The sequence below is a fragment of the Falco rusticolus genome, chromosome 9 (assembly GCF_015220075.1).
Source record: "Falco rusticolus isolate bFalRus1 chromosome 9, bFalRus1.pri, whole genome shotgun sequence".
Lineage (NCBI taxonomy): Eukaryota > Metazoa > Chordata > Aves > Falconiformes > Falconidae > Falco > Falco rusticolus.
Genome location: NC_051195.1, coordinates 46,440,664 through 46,455,943, shown reverse-complemented (window position 1 = coordinate 46,455,943; position 15,280 = coordinate 46,440,664). Strand labels below are relative to the sequence as shown.

Sequence of the window (15,280 nt, the reverse complement as noted above, 5' to 3'; positions counted from 1 at the left end):
GGAGAGCTGGGAGAACGGGCCCAGTCCTTGCTAGGCACTGCACCGACTTCCCAGTCCTCTCCCAAAGTCCCGTGAGGGAGGAGAGCTGCTGGGGCTGGTCACTCCAGACTCATGCTTGTCTCACTTGCAAAGCTTTTATTGATTTCTAGGAGCTCTGATACATGGCTTGGACTTGCCCCACTTCACCCCCATCCCTCTCCCAGATCTGCTCCTGAGAACTTCCTAACAGAGGGTTCTGGGGGATGGTGCCCTCTGCTCCGTTCACCCAGGGTAACGGGGCACGGGCCATGCCCACCGCCCATGCCATCCCCCCAGCGCTGTTCCCAGGGCTCTGCCATTACTGTGCCAGTCCCCCTCACCCGGTGCAGCTCCCTGGGGTCATCCTGCCTCATGCCAATCACCTGGTGGGTGGCATGGTGAGCTGCAGGAGTGTGCTGCCCTCTCTGCACCCCACAGCCCTTTGCTCTGGGCAGCTGTTCCCCGCCTGCTCCTGCCCTGGCCCTCAGCGTTGCCCAGCTTTGGTACAGGTGGTGGCCGTGGCCCCCTTGCACCCATCCTGATGCTTGAGGGACCTCAGGGCAGGTTGAGGGGTGTCGTGTTCGGGCAGGGAGGGTGGCACAAGAGGTGAGAACGCACTTGCAGGCTCAGTGCGATGCAGATTGCTGCCGGCACCTCAGGCAGGGGTGCCAGCTGGGGGAATTAGAGTGCCAGGGGCACAGCTCATGCTCTCTGCCCTCCTGAGTGTGTGCAGGCAGGACTGTGGTGGTCGTGGCAGGACCAGGGCAGGTGCTGGCCTGCTGCCTGACCCTGGCCCTGCACCCACCTGGGCTTGTGCCCGGCTCACTGCTGCGAGCGGACCACAGAGCGATAGGCTTGTATGATCTCCTCGCTGTTGGGGCAGGTGTATTTGAACTCCTTGGTTTCGCTGGCGCTGTTGAGGTAGCGCCACACGCCCCGCAGATCCTTGGGGATGCCAAAGCGGCGGTAATGCTGGCACACGACCTGTGGTTGGAAACTGGGTGAGCCTTGGCCCAGCACTGCATGCCTGTGGTGTGCCAAGGAGGGCCCCGTGGGGCTGGTACCTGCAGGCAGGAGGCAGCCAGGAAGCGTGGCAGGGGCCAGGGGACATCCCTGGCACTGCACGAGACAGGGGTTAGCACCCGGCAGGGGATGTGGAGGGGAGTGAGATTTGTGGGAAGGCACGTGCTGGGCAGGGGTCGTGGGGAGGGGGGTGCTGGGGAGGCACCAGGGTCATCCAGGGGTTAGCAAAAGAGCAGGAGGGTTGCTGCAGACACCAAGGGGGAGGTAAGAGCGTGTAGCCAGCGGCATCGGGACACCAGGGAAAGGAGAAGGGCACAGCGCTGGGGTGCCCGTGCTTACCTGAACGATGTTGAGCTTGGGCAGCAGGTTGCAGTCAGCTAGCGTGAGCTGCTCCCCGTCAAGGAAGCGGCGCTGGGAGACTCGGAGGTGTGGGTCCTGGGCTAGCTCATGCTCCAGGGGGGCACTCAGGTACTCGTCCAGCTTCAGCAGTGCCCGCAACAGGCTCCGCTGCAGCGCTGTAGGGATGGCAACAGTGCCGCCAGGTCAGAGCGTGGCCCTGCTGTGGGCACAGGGCCCCACAACTCTGCTGTGGCCTCCTGCCAGCCCATCCCTGTCACCAGGTGGTGCCTGCCTGTGCTTTTCCTGCCTTGGCCGGGCTGGTGCCGTTCCCTGCCCTCCCCAGAAAGCTGAACTGCACGGGGAGGGGCAGCGCCTGGAGAGACCCAGCGGTGTCCTAGGGCAGGGGCTGGAAAAGTTCAGTGTGACCTGACGGGGCTTTGGGGTGGTGGCACCTGAGAGGTGGTTGGATGGGATGTCCCCCCACCCCAGCTACTCACCGTCATCCTGGGCAGGCACTGGGTTCTTGATGAAGGTGGAGAACTTGTGGAAGATGTCATTCCCAGCCAGGCTCGACTCCCTGTACTGGGGTACCAGGCTGGGGAACCTGCAGGGACATTGGCGCAGCTGAGGAAGGAGGCACGGGCCAGCAGGCTCACGCGCTGTCTGCCCGTCCCACCTCTCAACCTGTCCTGCCCCTCTTTGGCCCCTTGCCCCTTCTCAGGGCAGCACCAGCCACTGACATGGGGGGGCCCAGCTTGTCCTCCAGGAAGTCCTCAATGGTGACGGTGTCGGTCTTGGGCTCGCCGTTGTAGAGCAGAACGGGCAGCTGGGCACCTGGGGCGAAGTCCTTCAGCACGTCCAGCGCCCTGCAGGAGATGGGGATGGATGCTGCTGCCTGGCAGTGCCCAGCACTCTGCAGGACACTGCACACGTGTCCTGGGCAAAGGGACAAGATAGGTACTGCCTCCGTGTGCACCCATGGGCAGCCCTGCCCTGGAAAATGCCCCCCAACCTCGTTCAGACAACGGTGGTACAAGAGGCTCCATGCATCCCACAGTACCCACCCCTCACGCCCCTTCCTGAGGTGTTGGGGACATCTCACCCCTCCATCAGCACGCCAGGGCAAGGCTGTCCCACCCTGCCCGTGGCCCTGGCCCCAGGGCTGGCAGCCCCTTGGGTGGAGGACACCACTCACCTCTTCATGTCTACGGTGGTGAGGGTGAAGGGCACCCCTTTGAGCAGCAGCACCATGAAGAGCCTCTGGCAGAAGGGGCAGTGGCCCACGCTCTCCCCATCCTCACTTGCCTGCGGGTGGAGAGGCAGAGCCCAGTAGCCACTTGGCCCCAGCACTGGCCAGGCAGCCGTGGTGGGTGCAGGGTATGTGCCACCCCTGCCCTGGCCAAGCCCGTGCTGGCCACAGGAGCGCTGGCAGCCCGTGGCACCTGCTGTGCCGGGCAGGGAGCCAGCCCCTGGCCCCTGCCTGCTCCTGGGGCCCCGCACCCCACCCTGGAGCAGCCCGCCTGGCACGGTGGGTGCTGGCCCTGGTGGCCCAGGGGGCTCTGGGCTGCCCCAGCTCCACAGTGCCAAGGGGGACAGGGCTTGGGGGCTGCAGTGGTGGTGGCACTGGGGGTGGCTGTGGAGAGCCCAACGTGGCAGGGGCTGTGCCGAGGAAGGCAATGGCGATGCTGGTGGCTCTGTCACCCCAGGTGTGATCCCGGGTGAGCCCTGTCCTGCCCTGTGCAGCCGGACAGCCCAGGTGCCGTGGTGGCCACCCTGCTGGGCAGGGGGCCCTGGTTTGCTGGGGTGCCCCAGTCCAACGCCCCAGGCTGAGCACCCGCAGCCCCCCGTGCCTGCAGGGCGGGCAGCATCGTGCTGTGCCCTGGAGCACAGCCCCGAGCCCCACGTCTGGGCGCTGCAGGGGACAGAGACAGCCAGCCCCCTCCCCAGCCCAGCAGCGGGCACCCTGTGACCCCCCCTCACCTTCACGAAGAGCTGGATTTGGGGTTTCTCTGCCATACTGGGTGGTGGCTCTCGCCGAGTGCTGGCTGTGCCTGTGCTGGAGCCGCGGCCCCTCCCAGCCCACATTCCTCCCTGGGGTGCACCCGCTCCCACCCACGCTCCCACCCACGCCTGGTCCCACGGCGCTGCCAGGGACGCCCTGCTGTGGGGCCCCGGGCACTGCTGCTGCCAGCCCGCAGCACCACCAGCTGCCCGCGCATGGCCCGAGCCCTGCAGGGCTTCACACCCCGCACCACCCGCCAGCCCCACCACCCACCCTGGAAGACGCCAAGTGTTGGTTGGGTACAGCCCCGGCAACCTCTGCCCACAGTGGGCTCCTGCACCCCCACCCTGTGAAACCCCTCCTGGGACCCTGCCCAACCTTGTCCCTCCCCAATCACCCAGCCCTGGCAGCTGGCTCCAGTTATTATTTTTTATTTAAAACGATCATTATTTTCACATTTCATCTTGTTTCTTTTGCTAGCAATGTACAGGCTCCTCCAAGGCGTCCCCACCCCTCGGGGTGCCCCGTGCCCGGGGCCGTGCGTGGCACCGGCGCTGTGCCCACGGCTGGTGGCCAAGGACGTGCAGAGGGAGGCGAGGCCAGAAGCGGGGCCAAACTCAACAAAGCGAATAGTGTTAAGGCAGCAGCCACCCCCGTCCTGGGGCAATGCCCTCCCACTGCCACCCTCGGGGTGTCCCCTGTGCCTGGGCAGCCCCCAGCCCAGGGCAGGCAGACCACCACGGCCACCCAGGCTGCGTGAGCATGCCGTGCCGGGGGCACAACAGCATCTCCACTGACCACTGGAAAGCCATGGGGACAGGGACAGTGGCATGGGGTGGGGTGGCGTGGCGTGGGTGGGGGCAGCTTGGTGGATGGGAGGGCTGCAAAGGGCTCTGTACCCGAAGTGCCAGAGCCCTGTAAGAGCCCTGAGCAACAGGGCTGTGGGGCAGGTGGGGGGTGAGGACAAAGGGCACCATGCCCATGGGGTGCCACCACCGAGGTCACAGTTGGGGACCCAAACACATCATCATCCCCTCTCCTTCGTTGCAATAGGTTAACCCCAAACTGGCTTGTCACCCAGCGCCCACCTAGGGAAGGCAGAGTGTGCCCAGCAAGGGAGCAGGGGGCACCCTAGGTGGCAGCTGCCCACCCACAGGACCAGCCCGTTTCCAGTATGCCATTAAAAAAAATATGGTCTGAAAAATCTGAAAATAGAGCTTATCTCCCCCCCATTTTTTCCCCTATTGAAAATACTGTATATTGTATCACAATCTATAGCAGGTGGCATACAGGACTGGCAAGACCAGGGGGCACAGGGACAGTGGAGGGTCAGCTGCCACCTGGGTCTGCTCCTGCACCCAGGTGGGGCCCGGGCTGCCCCCACCCTGCCTCCCCACGCGCTGTGCTGCCCCATGGCAGCGAGCTGGGCTGCCTGGTGCTGCCCGCTGGCTGGCAAGCAGGAGCTAGCCCAGGGCATCCAGCCAAGCCTGGGCCAGGGAGGCAGGAAGGGCAGCGGGGCAAACAGGGGGAGCCTGGCACTGGGTGCTCCCTGGCAAGGAGGGGGGACTGGGCACAGCCACCCTGGGGTGCTGCAAAAGCCTAGGGCATCCAGAGGGGGATGTGGTTGGGGTCAGCATCATGGGTCCTCCCATCACTCTGCCTCTGGGCATGGCTGCAGATCACGGAGAGCTGCAGGGTGCTGCTGAGATGCAGGTGCCAGCCATGGTCCCTGTGGGTGATGAGGCAGCAGGACCCTCTGCAGAAAGGAGGGGCACTGCTGGCCAAGGGGGTGCCACTGCTGGCCCCAGTGACGCCCACCAGCCCCAGGTGACACTACTGGCCCCACTGCCATAGTCCATCCTCCCTTCACCCCCACCCCAGGCACCACTGCCAGGTTGCACCAGCACCCAGACAGGCCTGTCTCGTCCTCGTACCTCAAGGCCACCCCACTCCCAGCTTCAAAAGCCATCCTGGGGTGCAGCACCCCCCCTGCCAGTACCACCAGTGACCCAACAGTAAGAAACCAGTGCAGGTGGCTCCTGTAGAGAGCCAGATGCTGAACAATGACTGCCAGGGCAAGGGGGACAAGGAGGGGGACGTAGCAGAAAGGTGGCACAACTGCAGCAATGCCCTGTGGTGGGGGAAGCGGGCGGTGAGAGCAGGCAGGAGGCAGGGTGAGGGGCTCTGGGAGGAGGAACATGGTTGGGGGCAGAGGGGAGAAACAGCTGGTGCCAGCGTGTGAAATACCCTGTGAAATACCCCTCTGCCCCACCACGCGCCCCTCTGCCCACATGGCAAGGCTGGGGGTGGCTGGACCCCTTGGGTGGCAGCAGCGTGGGTGGGCAGGACACACCAGTGGGGCTGAGGCTCCCATCTCAGGCAGGACCCTAGCAACATCCCATCAGTGCCAGAAATCAGTCGTGGGTGAAGCACCAGAGCTCCTGCCCCCGTGGCACCAGACCCCGAGCTCCTCCCAGTGCCAAGGGTAAGCGCCAAGCCAGGGGTGATGGAAACAAGGCGAAAGCAGCCGTCCTTCCTCTGGCTTTGCCAGGGCCAGGCCTGGGGTGGTGCCAATGCCAGGGTGGGAGGGTGCCCCCACAGCTGAGGGTCCCCAGGGCAGGTGCAACAGGGGTGTCCAACCAAAGGCACCGCTCAAAGACCTTGTCTCTGCCACCAGGCGCACGGGGCTGGCAGCACCGTCAGCGAGCCGCATCCTTCTCTCTGCAGTCTCCATCTGTGGCACGTGCTGGCCTGGCGAACTGGGCGAGGACAGTGGCCCCCAGCCCCACACAGTGACCACCCTGGAGCTGAAGGGGACAAAAGGCCACCCAGCGGGCAGTGGCTCACAAGGTCCATCCAGGCTGGCGCCATACCCATCATGTCCTCCCTGGCACGTGCCTCTGGCCACAGCAGCTCCACTCGACAGGGCGAAGGGAGGGGAGAAGCCAAAAGGGTTCGGTGGCTTCACAGCCAGGGGATGTGGCTGCCCCCAGGGTCTCAGCACAGCGTGTCCGTGTTGAATGAGAGCTGAGCCTGCAGGCATGGAGACAGGCAGGGCTCAGGCTGGGCAGGGGCTGCCTGCTCTGCCCAGCACCCCCACTGCTGCTGGGGCTGGGATCCAGCTTTGGGGGAGCCAGCACCCTTCCCCGAAAGCCTTCTGTGGTCCACCCCTGGCCCCACCACCTCCCCGTCCCTGGATGAGACCCAGTGCTGCGGCATCCAGCCCCAGTGCCCCATGGCAGAGACACAGCTGGGATCAGGGACACCCAGATCTGGGAACAAGCTCTCACCCTCTCCTCCTCGAAGCTGATGAGGCCTTCGTCATCAGTCTCCAGGTCCTCCTGCTCCTCCACCACGAGGGCCCGCAGCTCCGTGGGGGCGGCCCGAGGGTGCAGCAGGCTCAGCACGCGCTCCAGGGGTGACTGCAGGGCACAGCTGGGGCTCGTCTCCTGCTGCTCCAGGTTGTCACTTTGCTTCTTGGCAAAATTCACAAACACCTAGGAGGAAGGGACAGGAGGCTGCAAGGGACCCACCCCCCAGCGCACCTACAGCCCCTGGCTGCCCCTCACCTGCCATCTGTGCCATCGGGGACAGGCTCCAGCACATCCCACTGGACTGTGGCCACCACCATGCCCCCCACCTATCTCCACCTCCCAAAGGTAATTTCTGCCAGACACTTTGGCATGGCCACTCTCCCTGGGGACAAGCATCCAGCTGCCCACACCATCCCAGGTCTCACGTTGTCCAGTGTGGTCTGGCTGACAGAATAGTCTTCTATGCCCAGCACGTCCACCACCTGCTCCATCTTGCTGAAGACCTGTGCCAGTGAGATCTGGTCCGACTTCAGCTGGTACTGAGCCTTGGTGTGGTGCCGCTCCTGCAGGGGACACAGAGGTGACAGCTGAGCCCACACTCCCAGACCCCTTCCCATCACCTGGTGGGGGATCCCACAGAGGTGCCCCTTGGGGGATGAAGGCTGCTTGCACCTCAAGGTGGGGACTTAGCAGGGGATGGCACCACCACCACAGAGAGCTCACCTTGAGGATGGCCTCGGGGAAGTTGCGGTTGAAGAACCTCACCACCTCCTTGACGTTGAGGCTGGACTTCGTGCGCACTGTGATCATGTAGCCGTCGCCAAACCTGCATGGGGACAAGGGACCCTGTGAGGACCTGCCCCCACACACACACACCTCTGCGGGGAAGTACTGACCCCACGGAAGGTGACAACCCACCGGTATGGCGCTAGGATGCTCAAGTGAGCCTGTCCCCTGCCCACCCTCCAAAGCAGCACCCACACAAAGGACCAACATCTCGCTACGGGCGCCACATGGTCACCTTGCCATGGGGGCCCAGCCCCCTCCTGCCCCACAGCGCACACAAGACCCCCACTGGGCTCTTACCGGTTCTTCAGGTGCTGGATGCTGCCAAGACACTTGAGCCTCCCGTTCACCATGATGGCCAGGCGGGTGCAGAGAGCCTCGCACTCCTCCATGCTGGGGAGACAGAGCAGGCTTCAGCGGGGTGGCATCGCGGGACAGTGCCAGGGGCCACAGCTGGGGCAGGTGGGGAGCCAAACTCCCCAGGGCATCACCTGGGTGCCGTGGCTCCATCAGCAGGGGTGGGAAAAGGAAACAGAGAGCCTCCCAGGCTCCCTCCGCTGCTCCCCACGCTCCCGCCAAATGTCATGCCCTGGGGAGCCCCCTCCCACCCACACAGCACCCCAGGTGCTCAGGGGCATCGTGGGCACAGCCAGAAGCCCCTCTGGACCTGTGAGATGTGAGCACCACGGAGCGACCAGTTTTGATGACATCCAGGATAAGGTTCCAGAGGAAGCGCCGTGCCTTGGGGTCCATCCCTGTGGTGGGCTCATCCTGGAAGAGGGACAGCACCCTCAGACATGCAAGCCCCTGGAGGGACCCTGCCACCCCCTTCCTGTCTTGAGCCTCAGGACACCATCCCACAGCCCAGGACACTGGGGGCAGAGCTGGGGGCAGGCAGCTCCTGCACAGGGTAATTTCTCCACCCTAGCCCAGTGTCAGCCCCAGGGACATGGTGGGTGGGAACAAGACCCCACGGGCAGGGTGCTGGAGCCCGGGGCACACCAGGAAGATGAAGGCTGGGTATCCGATCAGCGCGATGGCTGTGGACAGCTTCCTCTTGTTGCCTCCGCTGTAGGTGCTGGCAGGCTTGTCAGCATACTTGGTCAGCTCCAACTTCTTCAGTGCCCACTTGACCACCTGCAAGGCACAGGGGGCTGCCATCACCCTACCAAGGCCATATGGCCAGCAGAGCTGGCAGCGGGCAAGCAGCTGGGCTCCACAGCACAGCCCATTTGCCAAGGGGACCACAAGCAATGTGCTAGTCAGGGGAGCCCTATGGCAGCCCACAGGCACAGCCACCAGCATCGGTGGGTGCCTGCGAGTGCGTGTGCCTGGCCCCAGCACCCCACGTGGGTGCACCACTGGGGTGGCATTGCCATAAGGGTAGCAGCACTGGCTCAAGTCCCCGCTGGTGCCATCCCCATGGCACAGTGCCAGCACATGCGTGCTGACAGTTGCCCACCCCGAGCCCTACCCGCTCCTCGTCTTTCCAGGGGATGCCGCGCAGGCGGGTGTAGAGCTCCAGGTGCTCCTGGGCCGTCAGCTCGTCAAAGAGTGCGTCAAATTGGGGGCAGTAGCCCAAGCTCTGCTGGACCTGCAGGAGCTCCTTCAGGATGCTGTGTGAGGTGCCATGGGGAGAAGAAATTGCTTTTTGGGAGCACCCCATTGCTCACCCCCCTTTCACATGCCTTTATACTGGAGCATCTTCTACCAGGTAACCCACAACAGGCAGCCTTGGCCAAGAGCCAGTGTCACTTGCTGCCACCCCCCAGATGATGGCCAGCCCAGCATGACACAGGGCTGCAGCTTCCCATGGAGCCACACAGGCACACTCATGCTGCTTTGTCCTGGGAGGCCCCCAAGCAGACCCCAACCCATCCCCAGGACAGCAGGCAGCCCCCACCCCCTACCCAGCCCGTGCCCCCTGACCTGTGCCCATTAACGAAGGCCTCTCCGCCTGTGGTGCTCTCATCCCCCGTCAGCATCTTGAAGGTGGTCGTCTTGCCCGCGCCATTGACACCCAGCAGCCCAAAGCACTCCCCAGGCCGCACACCCACGCACAGCCGGTCCACGGCCAGGATGCGCCCGATCTTGCGGGACTTGTACACCTGGTGGGGCGGGGGGTGGGGGCTTAGCCCACCACAAGGCACCTGGACCCTCAGCCCTGACCCACAGCCCTTGGGTGGGATGGCTCCGAGGGGTGTCCACGCAGCCCTGGCACATCCATCACCGCTGCCGCACCTTGGTGAGGTTTTCGATCTTCAGCATGTCGTTGTCAGCATCGCCACGCAGGACACGGTGCCGCTCATTGGCCACATCAATGTCATCCTCGATGGGCTTGGTGGAGACAGGCAGCCGCCTTGGGAGGGCACACAGGGCAGGGTGGCGATGCAGGCCTGGGAGCCTCCTGCCCGCATCCCTGCTGAGGATGGGCAGGTCCCCAGCTTGCACCCACGGGAGGGGCAGCCTTGGGCTAAGGGGTCCCGACAACAAAGTGGATTCCCTGTGGCCAGCCCCCCCAGCCTGCCCCCCGCTCCCCAGCTGCACTCACTGGGGCTTCCGGAAGAAGTTGTACTGGCACATGATGGTGATGAAGAAGCCGACAAAACCTTCGATTGTCATGGCAACAAGCCCCCTGGTCACGATATCCCATTCGAAGGGCGATTTCATTTTATCGAACTGCCCTGAGTGGGAGGAAGAGGAGAGAATGGCTGGGGACACCTTCCCATGGGGACAACCTGGTTGTACCTCCTGAGGCTGCCTGTAACAATGCCACTGTCCTACTCCTGTGTTCCCTCCCCTGCCACAGCCGCCTGCGCTAGTCGGGGCTGGTCACAACAAGGCTTCCCATTCACAGCGCGTGTGCTGTTGAAACCATCTTGCAACTGTTGAACCTCAGTAGGACAAATCAACCCAACTGAGAGGAGGTATTGGATGGATGTCAGATCCTGCCCCAGAATTGCCCTCCATGATGCCAGCAGCACCCAGGTTAGATACAGAAGCTACTTGAGAAGCAGAGAACAAGAGATTTTCAAGGGCGAGCTCAAGCTGAGAGTAGCCAAAGGCTCGTTTTGGCTGGGCAGTGCAGCCCTGCAAGCAAGAGACCACATCTGGGAGGAAAGAGCCCTTGCAGTCCCCACCCCTCACGTCACAGTACGGCCCCACCACAGGCAGTGTGCAACAGCAGCAGAAACACGCGACACTGCCAGGGCTCACAGCCTCCTCTCATTGGGGGACTGCTACTCTGGATGGCCCAAGGAACCACTTTTTGCAGCACCAGCACCACACCACGGCTGACCCTCAGGCACGGCTCTTCCTGAGCACTAGTCTCGTTCACACCCCCTGGCTTTTTGCTCCAGGTTGCTCCAGGCCTTGGGAAGCCCCACAGGGCAGGTGGATCCCTTCCAGCAGGGTCCCACCAGCACCGTGGTCCCCCCCAGCTCCACATGCCCTGGAGCAAGGGAGGGAACATGAGGCCATACCGATCTTGGCATAGTATTCATTAATGTATTCGTTGTAGGCCATCTCCATCAAACCGTGGCCCAGGTTGTAGTTAGGGAATACAAGGAAGCAGCTCTTCAGGTAGCTGTTCACCACCTTCAGATCCTGTGGGGACATGCAGAGAGGACACAACCATCAGAAACATCCCTAAGGACTGTAAACACATGGTAGGATTGAGATCCCCACCAAGATACAGCCTGGTCAGGTCTCATAGCTGATCCTGCTGGGAGCAGGAGTCTGGAGCAGAGATCTCCTGAGGTCTCTCCCAGCCCAAGCTGTCCCACAGCCCGATGGCAGCTTCCCCCTTCCTGGTGGCCCCAGGCAGACCTGTGAATCCCATACCTTGTCATGCTCAAACAGCTGCAGCAGGAACGTGGCGACGGTGGCTGTGATGCCAATGAAGAGATTGATGACTATGAGGAAGACGTAGGCAGAGCTGGGCACCTCGAACCAGAAGGAGGCAGGGTACATGATGGGGGTGATGGACCAGCTGGCAAGGTGAGCAACAGGAGCGCACATCAGCGTGGCAGGAGAGGCGCTGGGCAGCACCAGCCCTTGAGCCTTGGGATCACCCATCTCCCAGCCCCATCCTCTCCAGGCTCTCCCACCCCAGCCCTTGCAGCCCACCAGCCACTGGAGCTGCAGAACATCAGCCAGATGGGTAGTCCCGAGGGCAGATCCCACCTGTATAGCCACAGTGGAGATGGGGCACTGGAGGGACCCACCAGCGCACCCCGACCAGCCCTCTGAGCAACATACCCGTAGAGCAAGAAGAGGGAGAGGACGGCGGGGAAGTTGGTGGGAGAGGTGTAGGCCGGGAGGTCGAACACAAACAGGATGATGATGCAGCACGTGGCCGGCACCAGGTAGTTCAGCTGGAGAAGACAGAAACTCTGTGACTGCCCACCCACCCACCCGAGCCTGGGGGCTCAGCCAGTGGGGCCATGCGCCCTGCTTACCATGTCCCACACATAGTTGGCCAACCAGTAGATGACAGGGTCACAGCCGCTCACAAACTGCAGGTGTTTGGCCTTGGTGGCCTTTTCGGCCACCAGGAACACCACAAAGCTGGCTGGCACGAAGGACATGGCCACAATGATGAAGATGGCAATCACCACATCCGTGCCTTGCAGGCTGCATGGGGAGCAAGGAGGAGAGCAGGGACCCCATCACCCTCAGTTGCAGCACTGGTGAGGGCCACCCATCCTGGTATGGGACAGCTGCTGCGCACAGGGCGGCGCACATGGCACAGGGACCCTCACGTCACACCCACCCGGTCCCCCAGCACACAGCCTGCAGGGCAGAAGCCTCAGCGTTCCCCTGCAAACCGCAGTGAGGAGCTCCCTCCCTTCCATGGGACAGCCACCCTCCCTCAAACCCACCCCCTGGACCTACAGGTAATCCAAGGACAGGCTGGCACTCGTCTTGTTCATGGGGTGGTTGGTTACTGTGATGCCTGCAGGAAAGCCCAAGAAGAAACACGGGAGCATGAAAGCTGGCTCAGGACAGACAATCTTGCCCCCAGCCTGCCCGGTCCTGGCTCTGAGTGGGAGGACAAGCTTCCTCCCTGCAGCTCTGCAGGAGCTGAGCTGTCTGAAGCAACCAGGCACCTCGAGGCCAAGCCCTCCCCCACCAGCTGGCAGAAAGCATCCTCAAACACATCACAAACCCGGGTGCCTTCAGGCAGCACTTTGGGATGTTCTGCCCCAGCCCAGACCTCAAAGAGATTTGCCGAGCCCGTATCTGTGACCCCCCACATTACGCCACTTGGTCCAAAGGGGGACACTGCACCTTAGATCCTGGTTGGACCATGCCCTAAAGCTGTTCCTGATGCGCTTCTGTCCTTAACCACCTTCAGGTTCTTACCATAGGCAGCAGGGTTGCCTTTGCTCTTGGGCAAGTTGGCTCGCAGGATGGCGTTGTTGAGAGCGTTGAGGTAGGTGGGCATGCTATGGTAGCCCTTGTTGTTGTAGAAGACCTGGAGGAGGAGAGAAGAGTAGTGGGAGGTGGCAAAAGCTGGGCCCATGGCAGATGTACTGGAAGGGAGCAATGGGTGCGACAGCCACAGGGCAGGCTTCCCGGGCTCAGAGCTGCCAGGAGAGCAGGACACCCCTGACCACACTGGTCCAGAAACGCTGGGGTGGGAGCTGCAAAAAGCCCCACGGGGCAAGACCCCCACCAGATTCCTCAGTGGAGAGCACTGCTGCAGCACTGTGGGCAAGGGGTCCCGGCCACACAGACACTACTGGCTGGCCCCGTCTCCTCTCCACCCGTGCCATGGATGCCGCTGCCCACCCATCTCCCATGTGCCGTGGAGCGCAGCGCGGTCCCACCTGGGCCGTTCTCCGGACAGCGATCTTGCGAACCGTGGCAGGAGCCCGGACCCCGAAGGACGCCGGGATGGATTTCTGGATGTTGCCGAAGGTGAGGGCCCCATACCTGTGGGACAAGGCACCGCCAAGAGGCTGTGACCACCATCCTCTGCTGTCGGGAGCAGGGCTAGGCTTCAGCATGCTCCTGGCTCCCGTGAGCACCCCGGGCAGGTGTCCCCAAGTTCCTGGTCCCCCACCCCTGCTCCACGGCACAGGGCAGACCCCCCCCAGCCTTCTCTCTTGCCTGTGCAACCGGAAGCGGTCCGAGGTGTAGAGCAGATACTCGGAGACATTGCGCCCTGTGATGTCTGCCAGGATGTCCCCTGTCACCACCTTCATCTGCGGGGGGTGGCCCCCCACACCGCTGGGGCAGGAGAAGCCGGTGCCCTGCATGGAGCATGTGCACTTGATGGGCTCATGGACAATGCGGGGCAGGGCAGGAGCCGAGGTCACGGTCTCTGAGGAGCAAAGAGGGCAGCTCACAGCCAGGCTCCTGCCTGCTCCGGCTGCCTGGGACAACGTGGGGGCAGGAAGTTGAGCCAAGGGGGCCTGGCCGGGGAGGGAGGGAGAGCTCTGCCCTCTGGCCAGAGTCTGGTCTGCAAGAGAGCTTGTGTGTTCTGGTGATTAGAGGGACCAAGAGATGGACACTGCAAAAAACTTTGGGCGGACAGAAACGATTCCGAGAGGGGGCATGAAGTGTGGCTGGAGAAGGGAATGGCTGGGGACCCAGTGAGGGTGACAAGGCTGGCCACAAGGCTCTCAATGGCGTCACCACCCTAGAGAGCTCCATCAGCACTGCTGGGGCTGAACAGGGAGCAGTGCTCGAAGACCAGCACCAGCTCTGAGTCCGAAGTTCAGCCCAGCGATGCGATGCTCTGCTGTGGCCAAACTGATGGGCACTTCCAGGGGTCCCTGGAGCTGCTTCTGCCATGGAAAGACAATCTCCCTGCTAGAGATGAATCCCAGGCCCGGACGTACTCAAGCACCAAGCACAGATGATACCTTTGATGGCAGAGGAGAAGGTTGTGGAGTTCCAGGCATGGAGCAGCTCCTCATCCACTGAGATGGGGTAGTCAGAGGGAGCCGGGGATGGAGGCGGCGGCACAAAGTTGGAGAGCGGCAGGCCCTGGGTGAAGGAGTCGATGCACATGGCATCGAAGTACTTGGCCGCCAACATCTTGGACTCGTTGCTGTTGAGGTTGAGGGTCTGCATGGGCTGGTCCAGAGTGTTGTTGAAGGCAGTCTTGAGCACGCAGGTAGCCCCCACACCAGAGGGCAGGTGGAAGGTGTTCACCAGCTGCTGGGGGCTGGCATCAGGAGACAGCCTGAGGCTGTGGGGAGAGAAGTAGGTGAGGAGGAGCAAGGGGCAGGAAACGTGAGTCTCATCACCTTGGCCATCTTCTGCTGGGACCTCCCTGAAGCCTTGGCACTTATTATGGCTGGACAGGCACAGACAGTCCATGCCTGACATGAGCTGAGCTGCCAACTGCAGCCAGCGTCAGGGCTGGTACCCCCACCAGAGACATTCTGGGGAGGATGGAGGCTGCTTTGCAAGGTGACGTGGTGCCAGCCAGACTGCTCCAAGCCTGAGCCAGCCCTGGCACCAGCCCCGCTGTGGACTGCCCTCCCCTGCTGCCCCCCCACTGCAGTACCAGGGATGGAGACAGGAACAGGGATGGGGATGGGACACGGGATGCTGGTCACCAGCAAGCGGCAGCTCTCACCGGTACTCGCGCCGCTCCTCATTGGCATAAGGAATGAAGTTGCCCTTGGGCTGGGTGTAGTTGTGGTACTGCGATGGTGAGAGGATGAGTGGTGGCAGGTCACCTGTGGGGAGAAGGATGGGAACCTGCTCACACCCACAGCACCGCCGCGTAGAGACGGACTGATGAGCACCTGTGAGCCTTGTCCTTGTCCTCCCCCCA

At 62.9% G+C, this 15,280-nt stretch overlaps 2 protein-coding genes across 5 annotated transcripts in view; both read right to left on the bottom strand.

The window, feature by feature from the left end:
* Positions 1 to 128: 128 nt before the first annotated feature.
* On the bottom strand, positions 129 to 3,465 carry CLIC3 (chloride intracellular channel 3). Its single transcript, XM_037400334.1, has 6 exons — positions 3,361 to 3,465; positions 2,576 to 2,685; positions 2,121 to 2,246; positions 1,878 to 1,984; positions 1,381 to 1,556; positions 129 to 1,002 (listed from the first exon to the last, which is right to left on the bottom strand). Exons 1-6 carry the CDS (start codon positions 3,463 to 3,465, stop codon positions 841 to 843), a joined length of 786 nt encoding a protein of 261 aa, XP_037256231.1. The 3' UTR covers positions 129 to 840.
* A 332-nt stretch (positions 3,466 to 3,797) lies between these two features.
* ABCA2 (ATP binding cassette subfamily A member 2) overlaps positions 3,798 to 15,280 on the bottom strand; it is a 34,371-nt gene continuing 22,888 nt past the window's right edge. For all 4 annotated transcript variants that reach the window (XM_037400330.1, XM_037400332.1, XM_037400333.1 and 1 more), the window contains 21 exons: positions 15,080 to 15,182; positions 14,358 to 14,686; positions 13,600 to 13,813; positions 13,317 to 13,422; positions 12,850 to 12,961; positions 12,379 to 12,439; positions 11,943 to 12,117; positions 11,743 to 11,858; positions 11,326 to 11,473; positions 10,965 to 11,088; positions 10,034 to 10,166; positions 9,724 to 9,841; positions 9,412 to 9,590; positions 8,957 to 9,098; positions 8,485 to 8,619; positions 8,150 to 8,253; positions 7,783 to 7,875; positions 7,420 to 7,522; positions 7,122 to 7,259; positions 6,673 to 6,879; positions 3,798 to 6,415 (listed from right to left, as the gene is read on the bottom strand). In XM_037400330.1, the coding sequence (XP_037256227.1) occupies positions 6,380 to 6,415; positions 6,673 to 6,879; positions 7,122 to 7,259; positions 7,420 to 7,522; positions 7,783 to 7,875; positions 8,150 to 8,253; positions 8,485 to 8,619; positions 8,957 to 9,098; positions 9,412 to 9,590; positions 9,724 to 9,841; positions 10,034 to 10,166; positions 10,965 to 11,088; positions 11,326 to 11,473; positions 11,743 to 11,858; positions 11,943 to 12,117; positions 12,379 to 12,439; positions 12,850 to 12,961; positions 13,317 to 13,422; positions 13,600 to 13,813; positions 14,358 to 14,686; positions 15,080 to 15,182 (2,876 nt within the window). In that variant the 3' untranslated portion in view covers positions 3,798 to 6,379. The remainder of the gene's footprint in view (positions 6,416 to 6,672; positions 6,880 to 7,121; positions 7,260 to 7,419; positions 7,523 to 7,782; positions 7,876 to 8,149; positions 8,254 to 8,484; positions 8,620 to 8,956; positions 9,099 to 9,411; positions 9,591 to 9,723; positions 9,842 to 10,033; positions 10,167 to 10,964; positions 11,089 to 11,325; positions 11,474 to 11,742; positions 11,859 to 11,942; positions 12,118 to 12,378; positions 12,440 to 12,849; positions 12,962 to 13,316; positions 13,423 to 13,599; positions 13,814 to 14,357; positions 14,687 to 15,079; positions 15,183 to 15,280) is intronic.